Genomic DNA, 19,046 nt, shown 5'->3' with positions numbered 1-19,046 from the left:
CAAGCTCACTGCAAGTCTGTGCCGGATAAGCGGCTGAGGGTGGATGGAAGAATACAAAAACCTACTGAAAAACCATTGGCACGAATCCATCTTCCAACTGCTTACCCTGAGATTGCCATACACAATAATGTATAAAGTAAACGATCAGCTATACTAACGTTTATGGATGCAATTACTTTTCATAACATAATACGAAACTTGTTTAATACTACGTTAATATACACTTTAATATCAAGCTAAAGGGGCCTTAATCGTTTGTTTACTGATAAAAACTAAGCGTTATGCTCACAGACGTGAAAATTTGGAAAAGCGAGAACAAGTGGAAATCTATTATTTAATCAAATATTATTTTGTAAATAAAGAAAATATTTTTGGGTATATTGTATTAAAGAGATACACGGAGGTACTATCTTCCTTTTCTTTCCTTGGTGTTAAAGCGTTTCTTCGCTGTCTCGGACGTGAATTTTCGTTTTGGTGGTTGGAAAAACCTAATTTATATTCATGAGAGAAGCTACCTGATTGGCCAGTGAACGTGCTCCCAGGGACGTGCACGTTTTGTTTCTTCAAGGTGGTTCAGGGAAATAGTTATTAATATTTATAAATAAAGCTATCTTATTGGTCACTGAACCAATCTAAGGCATTCATTGGCCAATCAGGTAACGCATCTCTCATGAATATGAATGATCTTTCCCGAACCACCCTGTAAAATTGCTATGCCCGACAACGGAAATGGATGTGACGTGAGATCGGTCTCCCCTGCACGGCCTCCGCCAGCTGCAATGCCGAGTAACCGCGGTAGCTGCATCTCACACAACTTGTCTAAACAGGCAATTGTGTCCTGTCTCTGCAGTCTGTGGTTTTAAAATTCAAAGCGTCTCCACCTCTGCTTTTTACTTGCCTAAACTACTCCTCGGTTGTGTTTCTTTGGGAAAATGGCCAAACGCAAAGGCTCGATCGGTGCTGTACCTAAAGTCGACACAAAGAAGCTGAAAGAGGCGGCGAATGCGAAAACTAAGGGAACAAAGTGCAAAAACGAAGCAGGTACTGTAATAGGGGTCTTAAACGAAAGCATGAATATCGCTGCTTATTGTAATATAGGGATGTCAGAGAAGCCGATGTAATTCAAGCACGTTATGTTGGAATACAACGGACGTCTTTTCGTGAAATGTGTGTCAGCTGCATGACAGCAGTAAACATGCGAGTTTTATTGAGTTTTTGATCTCATTCAGGATGCAGCTGTCTTCCTTCTAGGTTCGTTAGTTTGCTGATGTGAAACTTAGAGGAACTTCATAACAAATTTATGTGTATACAGGTCTTGTAATGGAATGCACATAGGTACCATGTCCCCCCGTGAGGAAAAAATGACAAAACCATCCCCTTCATAAATGTACTATGCCCTACATTGTTATCTGTGGGAATTCTCCTCACGTAAATCCACAGACTGTATCAGGCAGGTTGATCTGGGATTCATCTGATCAGGGCTTTAGGGTCCCCACGGTAAATTGAGTTGAGCTGGGGGGGTCCCCATGATAACTTTTGCTAGATGGCCAATCCAGCTCTGATCTCAGGGTATTTAACTAGGGGACGTTGGTCCGAAACAACTTAATGTGTACTGGTTATATGTGGTTAGATTATGAATCAAATTACATGTATAATTAGAAACTTCATATAATTCGTGAATAAGAAAAATGTCCAATATTAGAGACTAACAAAGAGTAGCAAAGAGGTTATGATGTATGGTCTTGACTATTGAACCAAAACAGTAGCCATTTTCTCTTCTTTTTCTATGTTTATTCTGAATAAAAATGTTAACTAATTAAATGCATTATTTTACTAATCGTTATTATTTTTCTTGTACCCTCAGACACTGAAGTAGCATGTGTCATATCTGCTGATAAACCAACCAAAAAAACCAAGCTTAAGAAGTCCAAGCCTAAAAATAACACACCAGGTCAACGGACAAGCAAATACTTCCAGAATGACTTTATCACCATAAGTGATGAAGAACACAATGATGAAGATGGAGATGCTGCTCCACACTCTGACAGTGAAGCTGCAGAACTGAAGGTGGAAAAGAAAGAGGAAGGGGAGGGCAGTGACGAAGACGAGGAGGAAGAGTGGGAAGATGTGGAAGGTGGGGGGTGATGTGCTGATCAGTGTCGAGCAGGGTGGGTGTGCCTTTGTGTGTTGGCTGCATTTTGTAACCACTCCTTCTTCCCTCAGAGCTGGCAGACACGTCTTGCGTGGTGCCGTCTCAACCTGTGGAGATTGAAATTGAGGCCCCAGAACATGCCGCGAAAAGACTGAAGAGGTGAATGGGCCTGCGTTTTGGCAGTGTGGTCGTGTTGACATCAATACACTGAATCGCTGGCTGTCATGCCAGTCGTGGTTTACCGTGCAAGACAAGTCTTGAAATTTGAATATTTTTGTTAGATTTTCTGTGAAGGAGTGATATTTGTTTTCAATGTTCTATATTAATGAAGTACTTACTTATAACTATTTAAGTTTCAGAAAGTAGTCTTTCTGTACAACTTTGCTTTAAGAAGAACTCCAGAAATGTTGTTGAATTCTCAACTTACAGGAATATTTTGGACATAAGGTCCTACCTATATTCTGAGGGAGACTTGTGCCACTATGGCAACTGTAACACGTCTGTCTTTCTCAGGGAAAAGAGGAAAGCAGAGTTTGAGACTTACCTGCGGCGGATGGTGAACCGTTTCAACAAAGAGCTGCTTGTGGACATGCACAAGGTAGGTTTCAATGACAGTCGGCCTGATTTTCTCTTGGTGTCTTTCCTATTGCTTTGTCTACACCAGGGAAAGGCAACTCTGATGCTTGGGTTCCAGTATCCGGCAGGTTCCTCAGTAAGGTAGGATGGAAAACCCACTGGGTACCAGCACTCCAGGATTAGGGGCGCCTACCCTTGATCGACACCTTGCTTTCTCACTGTTAAACCGTGTTAGAAATAAAGAATAATCTCCTGTCTGTGTATCAGTCATATTCATGAGTAACCCTAAAAAAAGACTCAAATCATCACAGCAAATGATCAGAAAAGTGTTTCATTTTTAATTGATGTGCATATAAACCCTTAAATCTATCCTTAAGTAAAAAGGATTATTAGGATTATTCTTCAGTCCGGGCTTTTTAAAAGTCTCTTTTTTTCTGTTAACATCTGTTTCTGTTGGCTTCTTGTGGATATTATCCTTTTCCTTACCACAATCCATTCCTGTCAACACTACCTGTAGGTCCACATCCTCTGTCTGGTGGCCAATGGCATGTTTCGGAGCCGGCTGTGCAGTGACCCTGACCTTTTGGCCGTGGCCTTGTCCCTGTTGCCGGCTCATTTCACCACAACGCCTCCCGAGGAGCTGAACACCACCTTTCTCTGTGGCCTGCTGAAGTGGTAAACGTCGGGACCGGTCAGCTGCTTGCATCGCGGCATGCCGAGAGTAACCATTCCAAGCGAGGAACGCTCGCGTACGTTCCACGTACGTTTCAGTCAAACCTCCTTCCCTCTCCCCCAGGTTTCAAGCCACCTTCACTCTGACCCCGGAACTCCCTGAGGAGCCTGAGAGAAATCCCCGGGAGATCCTGGAGAGGAGGTTAGGGTCCCTCTCTGCTCGAGACCACCAGGAAATGACTCACGTAAGCAGTGTTTTCTTTTTTTTTTTGTATTCCATAAATAGCATTGCTGTGTAGTCTCTCACTTTATGTACTTATATGCTGCACTGACTTGTAAGTATCTCTAGAAAATGGGGTCAAATCCATCCATCCATCTTCTAACCACTTATACTGGTCAGGGTCAAACGTAAAGGGAAATGCATTATGGAAAATCAACAACTAGTAATAAACCTTTTTAAATGCTTTTCAAATGTGTATATGGGAATATGTGCTCACTTAGCATCCATTTCATTCCTGTGTCATTTTGTCATTTGTGGCCATGCCTCCCTGCAGCTCTTCCTCATCGTGTTGAGGTCGCTGCGTTTATTTTGCCGTCTGGTACTCTCCCTGCAGCCCATCCCACTCAAAGAGCCCCCTGCGAAGGTAATCCTTCGTGCGCTTTGTATGCATTTATTGGTATGACGGATAAAAATTAACCTGCAACTGTTGCACACTGGAAATTCATCAGGATTTTGCAGTGGGTCCCACATCAAAACAATATATAGCAAGGCACAGATAACAAAAACGAATCGAGCTGTTTGGTGTAGCATATAATGTTGGGTTAAGTTTAATTAAAGACTATTTAGAGGATTCGTTCAGCTGCTGGGGCCACCAAAAAATCCCATCTTTACCACATTCAGGTTCCCTCCATCTTAATCTTAAGGTCTCTGACACAGTGATTATGGTGCTGCAGTGCAAAGTCTGAAATACTTAAATCCGAGATGGTCAGGGTGTACGGGAGACTGGCTGAGCCAACTCTGTGTTCCAGAACAAAGCAAAATCGCCAGGCAGTACCCCCCAGAAAAGCCCCAAGGAACCAAAGGCCTCACCAGGGACCAAGAGGTCAGCAGGAGGCAGGGCTGGAGGAGCAGGGCGAGGTGGGAAGAGGCAGCGGAAGAAGGAGGAGGAGGAGGAGGATGTGGAGGAGCAGGAAGCAGAAGCAGTGACCACACCAACACAGAGACCCAAGAACAACCAGCGACGGAGCATCGCCTCCAAGGTGTGCTACAAGGAGGAGAGCAGTGAGGGGGAGGAGCACAGTGAGGAAGAGGAGTTCCTAGTGTCTGAAGAAGAAGAGGATTCTGAGGGGGAAACGGCAAGGCGAGCAGACAAAAAGGGCAAGGGTAAGGGCAAGAGCGAGACCTCCCGACGCCAAAGGAGCCGAAACACAGGGGGAGACGAGGAGGAAGTACTGATGGAGTTCAAGAGGAAGCAGGGGAAGGGCGAAGACGAGTGGCTAGAGGTGTACCTGGAGCAGGCGGGGGAATGGGTGTGTCTGGACGTCCAGCAGGGGAACGTGGGCAAGCCGCTCCTCTGCTCCAAACGGGCCACCCAGCCCCTGAGCTACGTGCTGGCCGTGGATGGGGACAGCTGCCTGAAGGACCTCGGCTGCAGATACGACCCCACCTGCATGACGACATCCAGGAAACGTCGCGTGGATCAGGATTGGTGGGAAGAGACCCTCGACAGCTTCCGTACCCGTGCCTCGAAGAGAGAGCAAAGAGAGGACCAGGAGGTGAGAGGCTCTGACCTTGGGGGTCATTAGACATAGAGTAAAGTGTCCTGCCGTTCAGCATCTTGGACTGGATCCTACATAAATGTAGGAGTGCATAATGATTCCACTCCAGCTGTCGCCATCATAAAATTTTATTTTTTCCTGTTACTTGGTATTTTGCTATACCTGAACCAAAATATGAGGTCTGGCATATTGTGCATTTGTTTCCAGCAAATTCATATCACTCCCAGTCAGTGAGATCAGAAAAAAAATGGACAAATTAACATAAATTCTCTGGTTTGTGTTTTTTGTCCCCTTTTGGCGTAATGTACTGATTTGGCTGCAGCATAAATATTGGCAGCCATCGAGGAAATATGGCGGTCACCCCATCGCGACCGGGGTCCCTAAATCAGACCCATAAACACGCACTGAGACAGCCCTAATGCAGAGCACACGGAATGCAAAACCAGGATATCTGGCTGAATATCCCATTCTGGGCTGGTGGGAGTCGCTCACAAGCAGTCCATAAAATAAACCTGACAATTATCAATACAGTATATGAGTCAACCGTGGATTTGAGTCGTGCGTGCACTGCTGATCTGAGTCAACAGTGTTAAACTGTCCAAGTAATAAAGGAATTTGAACCATCGGCCAAACCTGCACCCTTACCAGTTATAGAAAGCTACAGCCCATTTCATGTATTTATGTAAATTTTCGTAAAATGGCTGATTGACTTTTTCTGTATTGGCACTGGCAAAGCCCCTTATGGGAACTGGACATGTATGTTTTTTTTTTTGTATTCGGCTTGCTCGTAGATAGTTTTCAGGTTTAGTTTTTTGGTTGCTTTGATATTTGGCTTTCAACACTGGCACATGCACGACTCACATCCACGGTTGACTCATCCTGCAGTGACACGTGCTACGGATCAGTTCAGAAGCGCATTGAGATGATGATTATTACACAAGCACCAGTCAAACAAACATTACATGGTAGAAAACGATGTGGAAACCGAAATAGAAATATGACATTTCTGTCTCGTCCACCTGTTTTGATGCAGATGAATGGAAACGGTTCTCACAATCATTCAGAATAATCATGGTCAGCTCAAGTAATCGCGATTGAGATAGGTCCAGATACCATAGGAAGTAAGATCCCACAGATACTGATTTGGCTATTTGTAAGTCAAAGTGTACAAGATAAAAACATCTTCCTGATTTTAGATGCTGGCAGATGCCTCCTGTTGGATTTTGGTGCTCCTTTTGATAACGATGTCTAGATAAAACTGTAATAAAATATTTCCCTGGCAAGGACAATTTTTCGATTTTTTTTTTTATTTATTTTATTTTTTTTTTGGCAGGTCAATAATGCAAGTCTGAAATGTATTAAATTTTAAGCTAAACTCTGCCTTGAATTAGATAATACATTTCTGGCCCAATGGCCATCAGCTCAACAAAGCAGTGAAACACAATATGTAGTAGTATTTATAGTACTTATAGTATTTATGTAATTACAGTAGTATAATTACAGTGACAGAAAACACAGTGCCGTTATGATGCAGTGTAAATGGCAAAATGAAAGAAACGTCGAATGAACTGGAAGGTAAGCAGTACGGAGGCATGTAGCGTTACACTGTTGCAATCTTTACCTTCTGCTCCAGCTCCAGGCGAAGCTGTTGGACAAGCCGCTGCCAACTGCCGTCACAGAGTACAAAAACCACCCCCTGTATGCGCTAAAGAGACACCTGCTGAAATACGAGGCTGTCTACCCGCCCACTGCTGCCATCCTGGGCTATTGCAGGGGAGAGCCAGTCTACTCCAGGTACCCACAATCCTCCTCCTCCAAGTCATCTCTCTCCGCAGCACTAGTCAATGTTTAAGTGTGCGGCTATTCTGTAGATGTGTTAATTGCAGTGACTGATGGTGTAGAATTGTGTCGTCCAGTCTGTGAACCTGGACTGTGAGTGTAGTCTGTACTTGAATCGAGTCCTGAGGATGTTACCTTCACAGGGACTGTGTTCACACGCTGCACTCAAGGGACACCTGGCTTAAGGAGGCACGGACGGTGCGACTGGGGGAGGTGCCATACAAAGTAATGTCCCCCGCATGTGTGTGTTTGCGCAAGCTTGTGTGTGTGTCTTCGACAGATTGTCTTGCATCACTGATTCTCAGTAAAATCTCTTATGAATAAAATACTTTATTTCTTGATTTCAACTTTTGTAATAATTTTTCCTTCTGGACTAAAAGACTATCAGAGAGATAACCAATCAGATTGTAGAGGAGGTGGGTCCAAGCAACTGGAGGAGGCAGGACCAAGACATCTGATTGGTTGGCCCTGCCTTCTCTAGTTGTTTGGATCATTTTTCCTTCTGTCCTCAGAACAAACTCCCATGAGCTATATTAACCAATTCAGTTTAGTTTCAAACAGTAACCTTCTTAAACCTACCAAAATTAGTTGGGTTAAGATGTTCGACTAATACAGTCATTCATGATGCTGCGATTTAATGCTGATAGTCCTGTTTGTTCCCCCCCCCCCCCCATTCCAGATGGTAAAAGGGTTCTCTAACCGTTCTCGGAAGGCCAGGTTGGTGCCTGAGAACCGAGACATTGACGACCTGCCGCTGTTTGGCCCCTGGCAGACAGAGGAGTACCAGCCCCCTGTGGCTGTAGATGGCAAGGTACTGACACTCAGAATGCACCTGGCAGCCATCTTGCTTTTAAGTGAATGTCCTGTTTCCAGTGTGTTGGATGTGCATCTGGGGACGTAATGTATCTTTTTTTTTTTTTACACTAGGTTCCCCGTAATGACTACGGGAACGTGTACATGTTTCGCCCCTGCATGTTACCCGTGGGCTGTGTCCACCTGCGGTTGCCCAATCTACACAGAGTTGCCCGCAAGCTGGAAATCGACTGCGCTGCCGCTGTCACTGGCTTCGACTTCCATGGTGGTTTCTCGCATCCAGTGTAAGACCAGCCATGTTGACATACCAGTCTTTTATTTTTATGGGGATGACGCTCGGACACACAGTTCCGCACATGTTCTCACACACTTTAATGTGACTTGGAGTGATTAGAAAACACCAGTACTATGGGCACATGTTTGTTAGGTATGCACTGTTAGGGCTACCCAACATTTTCATGTCCATGCTCTGGTTAATGTCCTACAAAAAAATTCACAGACCACTAAAACGGCCGGATTGATGCCTGGGGATCAATTGGTGATTGATGACCCTTATGCTATGTGGAGCTGTACACTCCTTCTTATGTACAGTATATTCCTGTTCTTACAGCAATGATGGCTACATTGTTTGTGAGGAGCATAAGGAAATTCTGTTGGCTGCCTGGGAGAATGAGCAGGAGATCTTGGAGAAGAAGGAGAGAGAGGTGACTTCCTGTGTGTGTGTGTGTGTGTGTGTGCGTGTGCATGCATGTGTGTGTGCGCGCGTGTACATGCTGTCTTGTCTGTGCACTTGTTTCTAACGTGGAGCTTGGGGGTGTCTTGCAGAAGCGGGAGAAGAGGGTGTTGGCCAACTGGACCTTGCTGGTGAAGGGACTGCTGATCAGGGAGAGGTTGAAGCGGCGCTATGGTGCCAAAAATAAGGAGCAAACAGCAGGTCCAGAGGGGCTCTCCTCTGATGAAGAAGAGGGTGATGGATCTCAAACCACTGCAGTGGACCTGGCAACCTCCTGGCCCCAGAACCGACAGGAGGAGCAGGAGGGAGTCACTTCAGGGCAAAAAGCAGCAAGCAAGAGGGAGAAAAGAGGACAAGAGAAACACCTGTTCCCATTTGAGAAAATGTGAAGTGGCTGTTTACTGGTGTCATACACATTTCTGAGGGTATCAAGCATGCACAAGCAGTAACCTACACTGAAATCTGACTTTCTCACTTATAGCCACGGAACGATCTCTCTGTAATGAATGATTTACGCGGTTACGCACACTAGCCGTGGTCTCATCTTTGTTCTCGTCTTTTGTCACTTCTTTGTCGGGACTCGGTAAGTTGTTGAATGTTGGGAAATCATCTATCAGGCCCTTTTGCTTGGATCTTGCATATACCTCTGACTGATATGTGCCCAGCTGTGTTTAGAAAGAACAAGCTAATTCATTTTCGTATAAATATAAACTATTTTTCTAAAAACAAGTCTGTGGACGTGTGTGTGGTTTTTGTTGCTGTTCCAGTGGTGAGAAATTGGTCAGGAGGGATTCAAGACTAGAAAGTATGAATTAATGTTTCCTTTAAAGAACTACAGTTCTACTACAGTTCTACGGTTCCAATATAATTGTTTATTCGGTCAGCTATTATTAACCTTATGGCTCAGTTTTACTATTCGACTGTAAATTACTTTGTTGCTCAAGTCACCTCTGCAGTAAATCTGGATAATTTTTTTTTTGACAAGCAAAAATTCATGTCTGCTTATTTATTACATTTTGTTAACGCACTGTACCAAAAAGCATTTATTTGATACGAAAACCTCAGGGAAATGGGAAAATACAAACATTTACTCGCAACATGTCCTTACATGATCTTAGAGCCAGACAAGCCACAAAGAATTTCTATGTACTATTTTCATAGTTTCGTTAAAAAGCGCATTAAGAACACAATAAGCACTTAAATATAATTGATTACATGTAATATTTATTCTGATTGAGTTCGGAAGAAGTACAGGTACGACGATATTTTTCTTGTAAAAGACATGACCCAGTCCTTGTCATAGTACACAGACATGCTAACAGGAGGCGGATGTGACGTAGCTGACTAATCTCCCTGCGCTTCCTGTCTTCCTTCTTGGCTGTGACTCGGTAAGCCGAACCGAATTTGTTCTGGGTCTCTCCGTCGGTCCCGTACTTGCATCGTGAGGCTGTCCAGTGAGGCCCCGTGGGGTAAGTGGAACAGGCTTCTCGTATAGGAATGTTGAAAACTGTCGGTTGTGTATTTCTGGAGCTGCTTATGACACCGCTTGGCCTTGTTTACATGCGAATCCTCGGGCTTGTAGTGAGAAGCGGCGGCCGTGTCGGGGGCAGGGGTTAGGAATTAGCGGCTATACAATGGAGGGATCGAGCCGATTCTCGGGGCTCGACCAAATTCTCCTTTTCTGCACAGTAAAACTACATGAAAAAGTGCTATCCTGGTATTTTGATATCAACCAGCACACCTTTTGATATAACTAGAGTTTAATATTTTTTTATGCATCTGACTTACTGCTCTAGTAGTAAGCAGTTGTAAACAACTCGAATCGCCGTCGTGTTATAGACCGAATTTACCAGCCCGGCATTCCCCGACGTGACACCTTAATGGCGAGGTTAATCGTGGTCACTTGCTTTGCTAAGTATCTGGTTAGCTGGCTATGCGTGTCAACCTGCATTAGTGGTATATTTAGAATAGGACGGAATGCGGGGCAGTAGCCCTGGGTGCATATCCCCCTCCCGACCTCTGCCTGGGAAGCCACTCCGCTTGTTGCTTGTCTCACCACATGCCACTTTTCTTGGCGTTTTACCCACATTTACAGCCGCTTGTACCTTTCTGTTGGCTCTGAGAAAATGGTAAGCAAAGGGTAATGTGTGACCAAGAAAAAGAAATGATTTTTTTTCGTGGTAAGGTGCAATCTTATCGTGCTGTTGTCACTTACAGCATTGCTATTGTTGTGACTACGGGCTCCGTGAATATAACATTGCCCTGTAATCCCTTAAGCTACGTAGCGTCAATCCGTTCACCCAGCTGCGCCTATATCTGCATGTCTGTCTCTGCCCGACTACGTTTATGTCGAACGAGCCAGAATTAATCACATACGGCGTATTTGCTATAGTATTAATCCTAGTCAATCAGAGGCACCTAATTGATATTGTTCAGATCGTCAGTATTAAGTATTCGCTAGGGCTTCATATGGGTCTTCCAAATGTCATTGGGAAAAAAACTGTAAAAACACAAATCCAAATGAGGTATAAATCTGGAAGCTGACCATACGACTGTAGGTCAGATATTCAAAGTAGCGTTTTAAAAAAGAAGGACATTGCATGCAAATGAATGTCTGTAAAATATGTAACAAAAGTCGTACAAGATGAATTTTATATAACAAAACAGCTTTGCTGGAGAATAATTGTGGTGCAAAAATAAAGTAATTCAGCTTTGAGATGGTGTAACATAGCTATCTTGACTTGGGGAAAAAACATGCTTTGGTGAAACTGATTGTTGAAAACTGTAAAGTGGTCTGTGAGCGAGTACCATTGTCTGAAGCTGGATAGGTAATCGTGGGTCGGCATCGTAATCAAAGCCAGGCCCACAGCCTCAGATGAAACTGTAAACTTCTGAATTGTGATTCTTGATCGCGGAGCGCTTGTATGTTTATTATAGCCCTGTTTTTAGTGTTGGACTGAGACCGTTGACTGAGTTAGCAGTCACTTGGAGGCTGTCTCTAAAGGTTCACTTGAGGACGTTTGTGTCAGGTCTGCAGCATGATCTTGTCCTTCAGGATGGCAGCTGAGAAGTGTCACCATGCTTTGTGATTGGTGGGGGCGGTTCTCATGTGACTGTAGACTTTGCATCTGGGATTTGTTGATGTGATGCATAACGCTCATTTCTTCTCTCGTTTCTCTCCTTTCTTCTTCTGCTTCTGTGATCTACACCTTCTGCTCCGTCTCCCCCTGGACGCCCCTTGCCTGCGGCCTCCTGCCACTCCTTCCATTAGTTCTTTTGTCTCCGCCAAACCTGCTTCCAGTTTACCTCATGAGTGACGGGGAGTGCGACTTCTTCTGCTTCTTCCGCTGCTGCTGAGCACCAAAGCAGCAGGGAGCTGTAGTCATCCCAAGTGCCGAGGGCTGATTGGTGCTGGGGGGGGGGCGCTATTTGAGGGTGGGCCCAGGGGAATGTCTGTAGACATGAACAGCCAGGCCTCCGACAGTAACGAGGACGACATCGGCCCCAACTCTGAAGAGGAGGAAGAGGACGAAGTCGGAGAGGATGGGGACATTGCAGACTACTACGAGGGTGTCGCCAGTGACGTGGAGCAGCAGGGGGCCGACGCCTTCGATCCAGAGGAATACCAGTTCACCTGTCTCTCCTACAGAGAGAGTCAGAAAGTTCTGGCCGAGGATGTAAACAGGGTCGCCAGCGTCCTGAAGGTGAGGAGATGGGGGGTCAGAGGTGAAAGGATCCTCAGGGGACAAACTGCAGGCCATTTCATTTAACACTACGCAGTTTTGGAGCTGTAATGTGTTTTGTCCATCTTACCCTTTGTAGGTGTCACTTGCAGTAGCTAAGCTGGTCCTGGTTCATTTTCACTGGCAGGTGTCCATAATACAAGACAGGTAACGTCTCTCATAGAGCCTAGCTGGGGGGGGGTTCTGTGATTGCTCCCTAAATACTGTTGCTTTGTGGTGTATGTTGGGTTTCAGGTACATGTCCAGCTCCTCCCAACTGCTGTGTGAATCCCAGGTCCAGCTCCATCCTGGCACCTACAGACCCATGACAGTCAGTGTTCTCTCTGTCTCTGGTTAATTGTGTGCTCGTGCACGTGCACCTGTGTGTTCACCATTACTGGATGTGTTTATTTCTTTCTCTACTTCCCCTCTCTATCTTAGGCCCTAGCGGTGACTTAAGTAGTGGCCAACGTTTTAATATACACAGAAAACATACACAAAAATGAAGCTGTGTATTATTGCAGCCATAACTCTGACATTCAGTAATATATCCCAGCTAGTTTTTAACGTGAAAAAAATTATATATATATATATAGTATTTAACACACTGCAGAATAAAGGTGTGTGTTGTGCAGCTAGCTGTGGAGTTAAAGCTGCAGTCGCTGTTTGGTCAGCCTGCTTTGCCGGACGTGTCCCTGCCGTGTTTTGTGGATAACGCCGCCCCTCTCCTAGATGCCCGGCCACTCCTTTCAGTGTGGGGTGTGTCTGCAGCAGGTGCGCAGGGATGCTCTGCTCGCCTTGCCCTGCCAGCACTCCTTTTGCAAGGCATGCTGGGAGCAGCACTGCACTGTGCTCGTCAAGGATGGAGTGGGAGTTGGTAAGTCCCGACTTAATACCCGCCTGTTCATGTCTGTGTACCTGTGTCTGGGCAGGTATTTTGTCTTTGAATTTGTGTGTGTGTGTGTGTGTTTATGTTTGTGTGCATAGTTTAATGTGTGCTGGTCAATTTGGTGGATCTTTGATTGTAAGGAGCTGTGCAGTGTCTGTGGGAGCATGTGCAGGTATTTTATGTATAGCTCTGTATATGTACATCTGTTAAAACTATCAGTGGGTATTTCCTGTACTTCTCCATGTTTTTATGTGTTTTTATCTTTACACATGTCAGTGTAGATGTGTCATGTATAACTTGTGTGTATGCGTGAGAATTCTAGGGCAGGTATCTCAGATATTTCTGTCTGGTTGAATCTCTACAGGTATTTCATGTATGTCTGTGTGTCAGTCTGTGCAGGTATTTCAGTGTGTGTCTCTGTATCTGTCTTGTTGTTTGTATGCATGTGTTTCTGTGCATATGCTTATGTAGGCGTTTCATGTGTAATTTATCTGTCTGCATATGTGTGCTCGTGCAGGTATTGGGTAAAACTGTTTGTGTGGGTTATGCTTATAATACATTGTGGGGACTACATGTCCCATCCACAATGTGATGATAACCTGTTATTTTTTAAGTCCTCACAAAGATTTGTGAATGCAGTCAAAAAACGAACGATGCCAAAAGTCTCGTATTTAGTTTGGTTTCTTATGGTTAAGGTTAGGGCTGGGTAGGGGGTTAAGGACGTCATGTTGGGATTAGAGTTAGAAATGAATGGAGCGTTCCCGCAAAGATATAATTACAAACCTGCGTGTGTATTCGTGCAGGTATTTCGGATATAATTCGGGATGTGTCTGTGCAGGTATCTCGTGCATGGCCCAGGACTGTTCCCTCCAAATACCAGAGGACTTTGTGCTCCCACTGCTGCACGGGGAAGAACTAAAGGACAAATACAGACGCTACCTCTTCAGGGACTACGTGGAGGTCAGTTGGCCACTCCGCCCTGGCCATCTGTCGGCCTCTGAGACCGGCTGCAAATGCTTAACCTGCCTCTGCACGCCAAGCATGGGGGGGGGGCTGGCTGAGCGAAAATACACCCCCGTGCTAATTTAGCTGCCCTTGTAGTCATTAGGAAGTAAAGTCATTTATAATTAACAGCAGGTAGGAAATTAAAATGCAGCCCACATTTCCCTGGTGCATCAACAGGCTTTAAGGTTTTCGGCTGTGTGTGTACGGTACGGGCTGATGATGGTGAATGTGGGCCTTTCTCTGGGGTGGGGCCGTCCCATTGCGGGGATACACACAACACGTTGTGTTGTATTCATCAGCAGATTACATGTCGGCTTTCCATCTTTGCGCCACTCATCAGATCTGCGACGGGGTCTGTCTTTGTCTCTGGTCTTTCTGACCCTCCTGTAGCCTCCATGGCAGTCAGTATGTTTCGTCGCTCATGACGCCGTCGTGCCGACTGTTGCCGCGTGGCTGTACCCGCGGGCCACATCGCGCCGGGTCTCTGTGCGAGCATCCATCTCTCTTCTGTCCCGCAGAGTCACTGGCAGCTGCAGCTGTGTCCCGGAGCCGACTGTCCGATGGTCATCCAGGTGCAGGAGCCGCGGGCCAGGAGAGTGCAGTGTAGCCGCTGCAGTGAGGTCTTCTGGTAAGGGACGCGCTCCGACAAGTCGTCCGAACAGCCGCCCACGCGGTACAGGCTGTACCACGCTAGGAGCCTTTATTGCCTTTGTCAGCGGCGTGTCACCCTCGTCGCTCCTCCTCTTCCTCCTCCCTTCCCTGCAGCTTCATGTGCCGTCAGATGTACCACGCGCCCACGGACTGCGGAACCATCCGGAAGTGGCTCACCAAGTGTGCGGATGACTCCGAGACAGCCAATTACATCAGCGCGCACACTAAAGACGTGAGGGAGCCACCTAGTGACTGGGGCATTTCGTGCGGCCCTTGGCCAGTTTATTTGGAGCAGCCACTATGGCTTCCTGCTGCTTACTGTTTTCTGTCTTTTGGTTTCAGTGTCCCAAGTGCAATATCTGCATCGAGAAGAATGGGGGCTGCAATCACATGGTGGGTGTGTGTGTGATACCGTTATCCTGCTGGGAGTAGAGAGTGTGTGCATGTGTTTCTGTGAGAAGTCTTACAGCAGCTCCATACACAGGTACTGCATGTTTTTTGTTTGTGTATCAGTGCTGAGGCAGAAGTACCAGAAGTTATTCAGAATTCACTTTGAGTTTGCAGCTGAGTGTGGTTTGGATGGCGTGAGCTAAAAGCTATGGGCTTATCCCTGCTGTTATGTCTTTTAAAGTTCATTTTATAGCCTTCCTGAGTTCTCTCTCGAGAGAAGGAAGCCTCATGGATATTGGCAGGTTTGATGGTTTGATGCCAACATGGTCTCTCATTATCTCTCTCTCTCGTTTCTCTCGTCTATCACCAGCAATGCTCCAAGTGCAAGCATGGTAAGCGGCTCCTCTTTTGGTTATTTAGTGTAGCAGTTGCTTTTACCCTTCTTGATAAGTGGGTATTTCTCAGGGTACGTTGAGTATTGTGTAATACTTGAGTATTACTTCAGTATTAGATTGAGTACTAAGTATTGCAGACCCATAGGAAACTACCATCTCAGGCTGAATAAGTCCAACCTATCAGAGTCAGTATCTTGCTAGCTCCTCCCCCACCCCACCCTCCTTTGCTGTGTTTGCCTGTAGATTTCTGCTGGATGTGCCTGGGAGACTGGAAGACCCACGGCAGTGAGTACTACGAGTGCAGTCGCTACAAGGAGAACCCCGACATCGTGAACCAGAGCCAGCAGGCCCAGGCTAGGGAAGCACTCAAGAAATACCTCTTCTACTTTGAGAGGGTGAGAACCAGTCTACAAACACAGCGACAAGCTGTTTTTGACACTAGCTTCTTAAAAGACTGATTTGCCTCCATAAAGTTGACAAAACATATCCTCTCAAATATAGAATACATATTTATCAGTCCGATGGAACACAATGACACTGTGTGTGTGTGTGTGTGTGTGTGTGTGTGTGTGTGTGTGTGTGTGTGTGTGTGTACACACAAACGCATGCTTCCACAGTGGGAGAACCACAATAAGAGTCTGCAGCTTGAAGCACAGACCTACCAGAGAATCCAGGAGAAGATTCAGGAGAGAGTGATGAACAACCTGGGCACCTGGATTGACTGGCAGTACATGCAAAATGCTGCAAAGCTATTGGCTAAGGTATGGACACCTCTTCAATGGGTAAGAATACCGTATTGGTCCAATTATAAGACAAACCCCCACTTTTTATATATAAAAAAAAAAGTTTTTGGAATACAAAATTTTACCTTCATAAAGAAAAATAATTTTTGAGGAAAAACATACAAGTTAACCAGCAACCACAGACAAATGGATTATGATAAGTGTATTAAACATTCCAAAAAAAAAAACAAATAATGAATATCACAGACTTCCCAAATTCGAGGGCGCAGAATGTTTTCGATGCAGCAGACCCACAGGAAGACAGTAAAAACCGTATTGTGAAGAAAGGTTGAGCCATATTAATAAATGACAGCTGTTTTAAAATGAATGTTACTCTCTCTATTAACAGCCTCTGTTCAATACTTGCAGCGGCACTAAGGTCGCCAGCTCTCACACATCTGGTGTGAAACTCACGGTCATGCAAGAAATCTTACGGCAAATCTATATTACGATAAGTCAAAACACTCATTGCAAAATATCATATTTGCCGCCATCTATTGCCTATGTCTAGACCCTGAATATAAAGCTACACCACTTTTTCAGATGTATTTTGAGGGGGGGGGAAACCTGTCCTATAGTCCAGTCAACATGGTACATAAAAATGTGGGGGAGAAAGGTGAAAAAGTATGCCATGACCTTTCTTAGAGAGCAGACATTTCATGACTGTGCCACCCTGTGTAACATAAATTGTGTACAGGAAATACAATGTACCTATTCATGGAGTAATATCCATAAAGCAGGAACATGCACGCAGTATCATCATACGGACATGAGTAAATGTCTGTCCCCGCTGTCCTCAGTGCCGCTACACGCTGCAGTACACCTACCCCTACGCCTACTACATGGAGTCTGGACCCCGCAAGAAGCTTGTGAGTTTTCCTCCTTGTTGTTTTTCTGCCGCATGCTGAGAGAGGTTTCAGGGCTGAGCTTACTTTCTTATTTCGCTCCTCATTTAAAGTGTAGAGAAATTCAGGTTAAGTACCTCTAAGTCAAATGAAGATTGTACAGATGCATTGGAATGTATCTTTTTGCATACCATATCTTGCGTTTCAGACGCGTATACACACACACACACACACACACGTACAGGTGAGAGTGAAGCTTGGGGTCCAAGCAGAGTGTCAGCCATTTATCTGGCACCCCTACAGCATTTTGGGAGTAGTTAAGAGCCTTGCTCAAGAGTCCACAAGAGGCTATTCTACCAAAGATTCATTGTAACAAGTGATCACAGACACAGAGGACTAATCCACTGAGCCATTCTCCATCCCGCTTCAGTATGAGGCAGTGTTTTTCACCCTGCTTCTCAGGGGCCTCTAGATGGTCCACGTTTTGGTTTCCTCCTAGCTGTTTGAGAAACAGGTACAAGGGGTGCCATGTGTCTCAGCAGGTTATGGATCTGTGTCCATGTCCAGAAGGTTGTGGGTTTGAAATCCCATGGATGGCAGAGTAATCCTATCACAGTTGGGCCATTGAGCAGGACTCACTCACTCCAAGGGACCCTTTGAGCCTGCTACCTGACCCCAAGCTTTCCTCACTTGTGCAGTTCCTACAGCTCAGGTCCTTTCTGGGACTTGATCTGACAACCTACAGCTTAAGCGTGCCATATGCTCAGGGCGACGTGCATTAACGTCGTTTTCTCTTCGCTGCATCACGCCTCGGCCATGAAGTTCGAATACCAGCAGGCGCAGCTGGAAGCTGAAATCGAGAACCTGTCCTGGAAGGTGGAGAGAGCGGACAGCTATGAACGGGGAGTTGGAGGAGGGGGGCTAAGTGCCAGCGACAGAGGGGTAAGAGAACGGGAAAGAAACATGATGGGAATGAGGGCGTTAAAACTATCTATTAATGCACTTGCATTTTCCTGATAAGTGCTGGTCATGACTGCTTGGTTTCCGATTCTGAACTCCTGCCTCCATGTAGGACCTGGAGAATCAGATGCACATCGCAGAGCAGCGGAGACGAACACTGCTCAAGGATTTCCATGACACCTGAAGCCCCTCTTCACTCATTCAGCTTTTAGAGATCAACAGCACCCCCTCTCACCCACCCCCCAAACCCCACCTCACCCTCTCCATTCCCTGCTCTGGTCTTGTTTTGGTATGGGTGCATTTTTTTTTTCTCATTTGGTTTAATCCTGCTCCACCCCATTCATGACATGAGACAGATGGAGACACACGCACACAAGGACGCTCGCAGAAACACACTTGTACAAGGATGCACGCAGAACACAAGACATGCACCAAAACACGCACATGCAAAGACGCGCACTGGCTTTTTAACAAGTATCAAGCCGCCACTGAAGGGGCCGGCAGGGGAGACGGACGTGCTGCAGTGGCCAGGAGAAGCAGACTCTGTGAAATCAGAGGCAGCACGACCTAACTGCTGTCCTGTCTCCAACCATAACCCAGCTCTCTGCTCTCTCCCTTTCTCACACATTGTTCATTATTATTTTTTGAAATGGTTGTTAATAGAAATAGATCATTTAAAGGGTTAAAAAAAAAGGAAAAATGTAATTTTCAAAGGTTGTACATTAATACAGAAATAGTTACTGAGAGTTTTTAAACAAGCTCCTGTGTCCTGTGTTGTTTGGTCTGTTTTATTTCTATTATCAAGCTAAATAAATCATATTTAGCTTTATTGATATGTGCAGC

The 19,046-nt window shown here is 45.5% G+C and overlaps 2 protein-coding genes across 3 annotated transcripts; both read left to right on the top strand.

Annotated features, from left to right (window-relative positions):
* Positions 1-712: 712 nt before the first annotated feature.
* Positions 713-9,293, top strand: xpc (xeroderma pigmentosum, complementation group C). The gene is made up of 14 exons (XM_049017834.1): positions 713-1,041; positions 1,865-2,134; positions 2,224-2,311; positions 2,666-2,750; positions 3,246-3,403; positions 3,525-3,645; positions 3,955-4,044; positions 4,430-5,176; positions 6,813-6,973; positions 7,162-7,243; positions 7,698-7,829; positions 7,946-8,115; positions 8,442-8,535; positions 8,657-9,293. The coding sequence occupies exons 1-14, from the start codon at positions 933-935 to the stop codon at positions 8,951-8,953; spliced, it is 2,604 nt and encodes an 867-aa protein (XP_048873791.1). The 5' UTR covers positions 713-932; the 3' UTR covers positions 8,954-9,293.
* Positions 9,294-9,871: 578 nt separating this feature from the next.
* On the top strand, positions 9,872-18,961 carry arih2 (ariadne homolog 2 (Drosophila)). 2 transcript variants are annotated; one of them, XM_049017856.1, is made up of 15 exons: positions 9,872-9,952; positions 11,836-12,268; positions 12,387-12,454; positions 12,542-12,617; positions 13,019-13,163; positions 14,014-14,135; positions 14,699-14,808; positions 14,946-15,063; positions 15,174-15,224; positions 15,592-15,613; positions 15,860-16,011; positions 16,234-16,377; positions 17,199-17,267; positions 18,066-18,185; positions 18,316-18,961. In XM_049017856.1, exons 2-15 carry the CDS (start codon positions 12,014-12,016, stop codon positions 18,385-18,387), a joined length of 1,524 nt encoding a protein of 507 aa, XP_048873813.1. In that variant the 5' UTR covers positions 9,872-9,952; positions 11,836-12,013; the 3' UTR covers positions 18,388-18,961. The 2 variants fall into 2 exon arrangements, with proteins under 2 accessions (XP_048873813.1, XP_048873811.1); XM_049017854.1 differs by having other exon boundaries at positions 9,886-10,033.
* Positions 18,962-19,046: the final 85 nt, after the last annotated feature.

The sequence above is a fragment of the Brienomyrus brachyistius genome, chromosome 6 (assembly GCF_023856365.1).
Source record: "Brienomyrus brachyistius isolate T26 chromosome 6, BBRACH_0.4, whole genome shotgun sequence".
Taxonomy (NCBI): Eukaryota; Metazoa; Chordata; class Actinopteri; order Osteoglossiformes; family Mormyridae; genus Brienomyrus; species Brienomyrus brachyistius.
Note: the sequence above shows the minus strand (reverse complement) of the source record. Positions and strands in the feature narration are given on the sequence as shown.

Coding starts and splice junctions, on each gene's coding strand:
- xpc (XM_049017834.1), top strand. CDS start 933: ATGGCCAAACGCAAAGGCTCGATCGGTGCTGTACCTAAAGTCGACACA. Junction 2,135..2,223: donor AGAGTGGGAAGATGTGGAAG/GTGGGGGGTGAT, acceptor TTCTTCCCTCAG/AGCTGGCAGACACGTCTTGC. Junction 6,974..7,161: donor GGAGAGCCAGTCTACTCCAG/GTACCCACAATC, acceptor TTACCTTCACAG/GGACTGTGTTCACACGCTGC.
- arih2 (XM_049017856.1), top strand. CDS start 12,014: ATGTCTGTAGACATGAACAGCCAGGCCTCCGACAGTAACGAGGACGAC. Junction 12,618..13,018: donor GCACCTACAGACCCATGACA/GTCAGTGTTCTC, acceptor CCCCTCTCCTAG/ATGCCCGGCCACTCCTTTCA. Junction 15,614..15,859: donor ATGCTCCAAGTGCAAGCATG/GTAAGCGGCTCC, acceptor GTTTGCCTGTAG/ATTTCTGCTGGATGTGCCTG.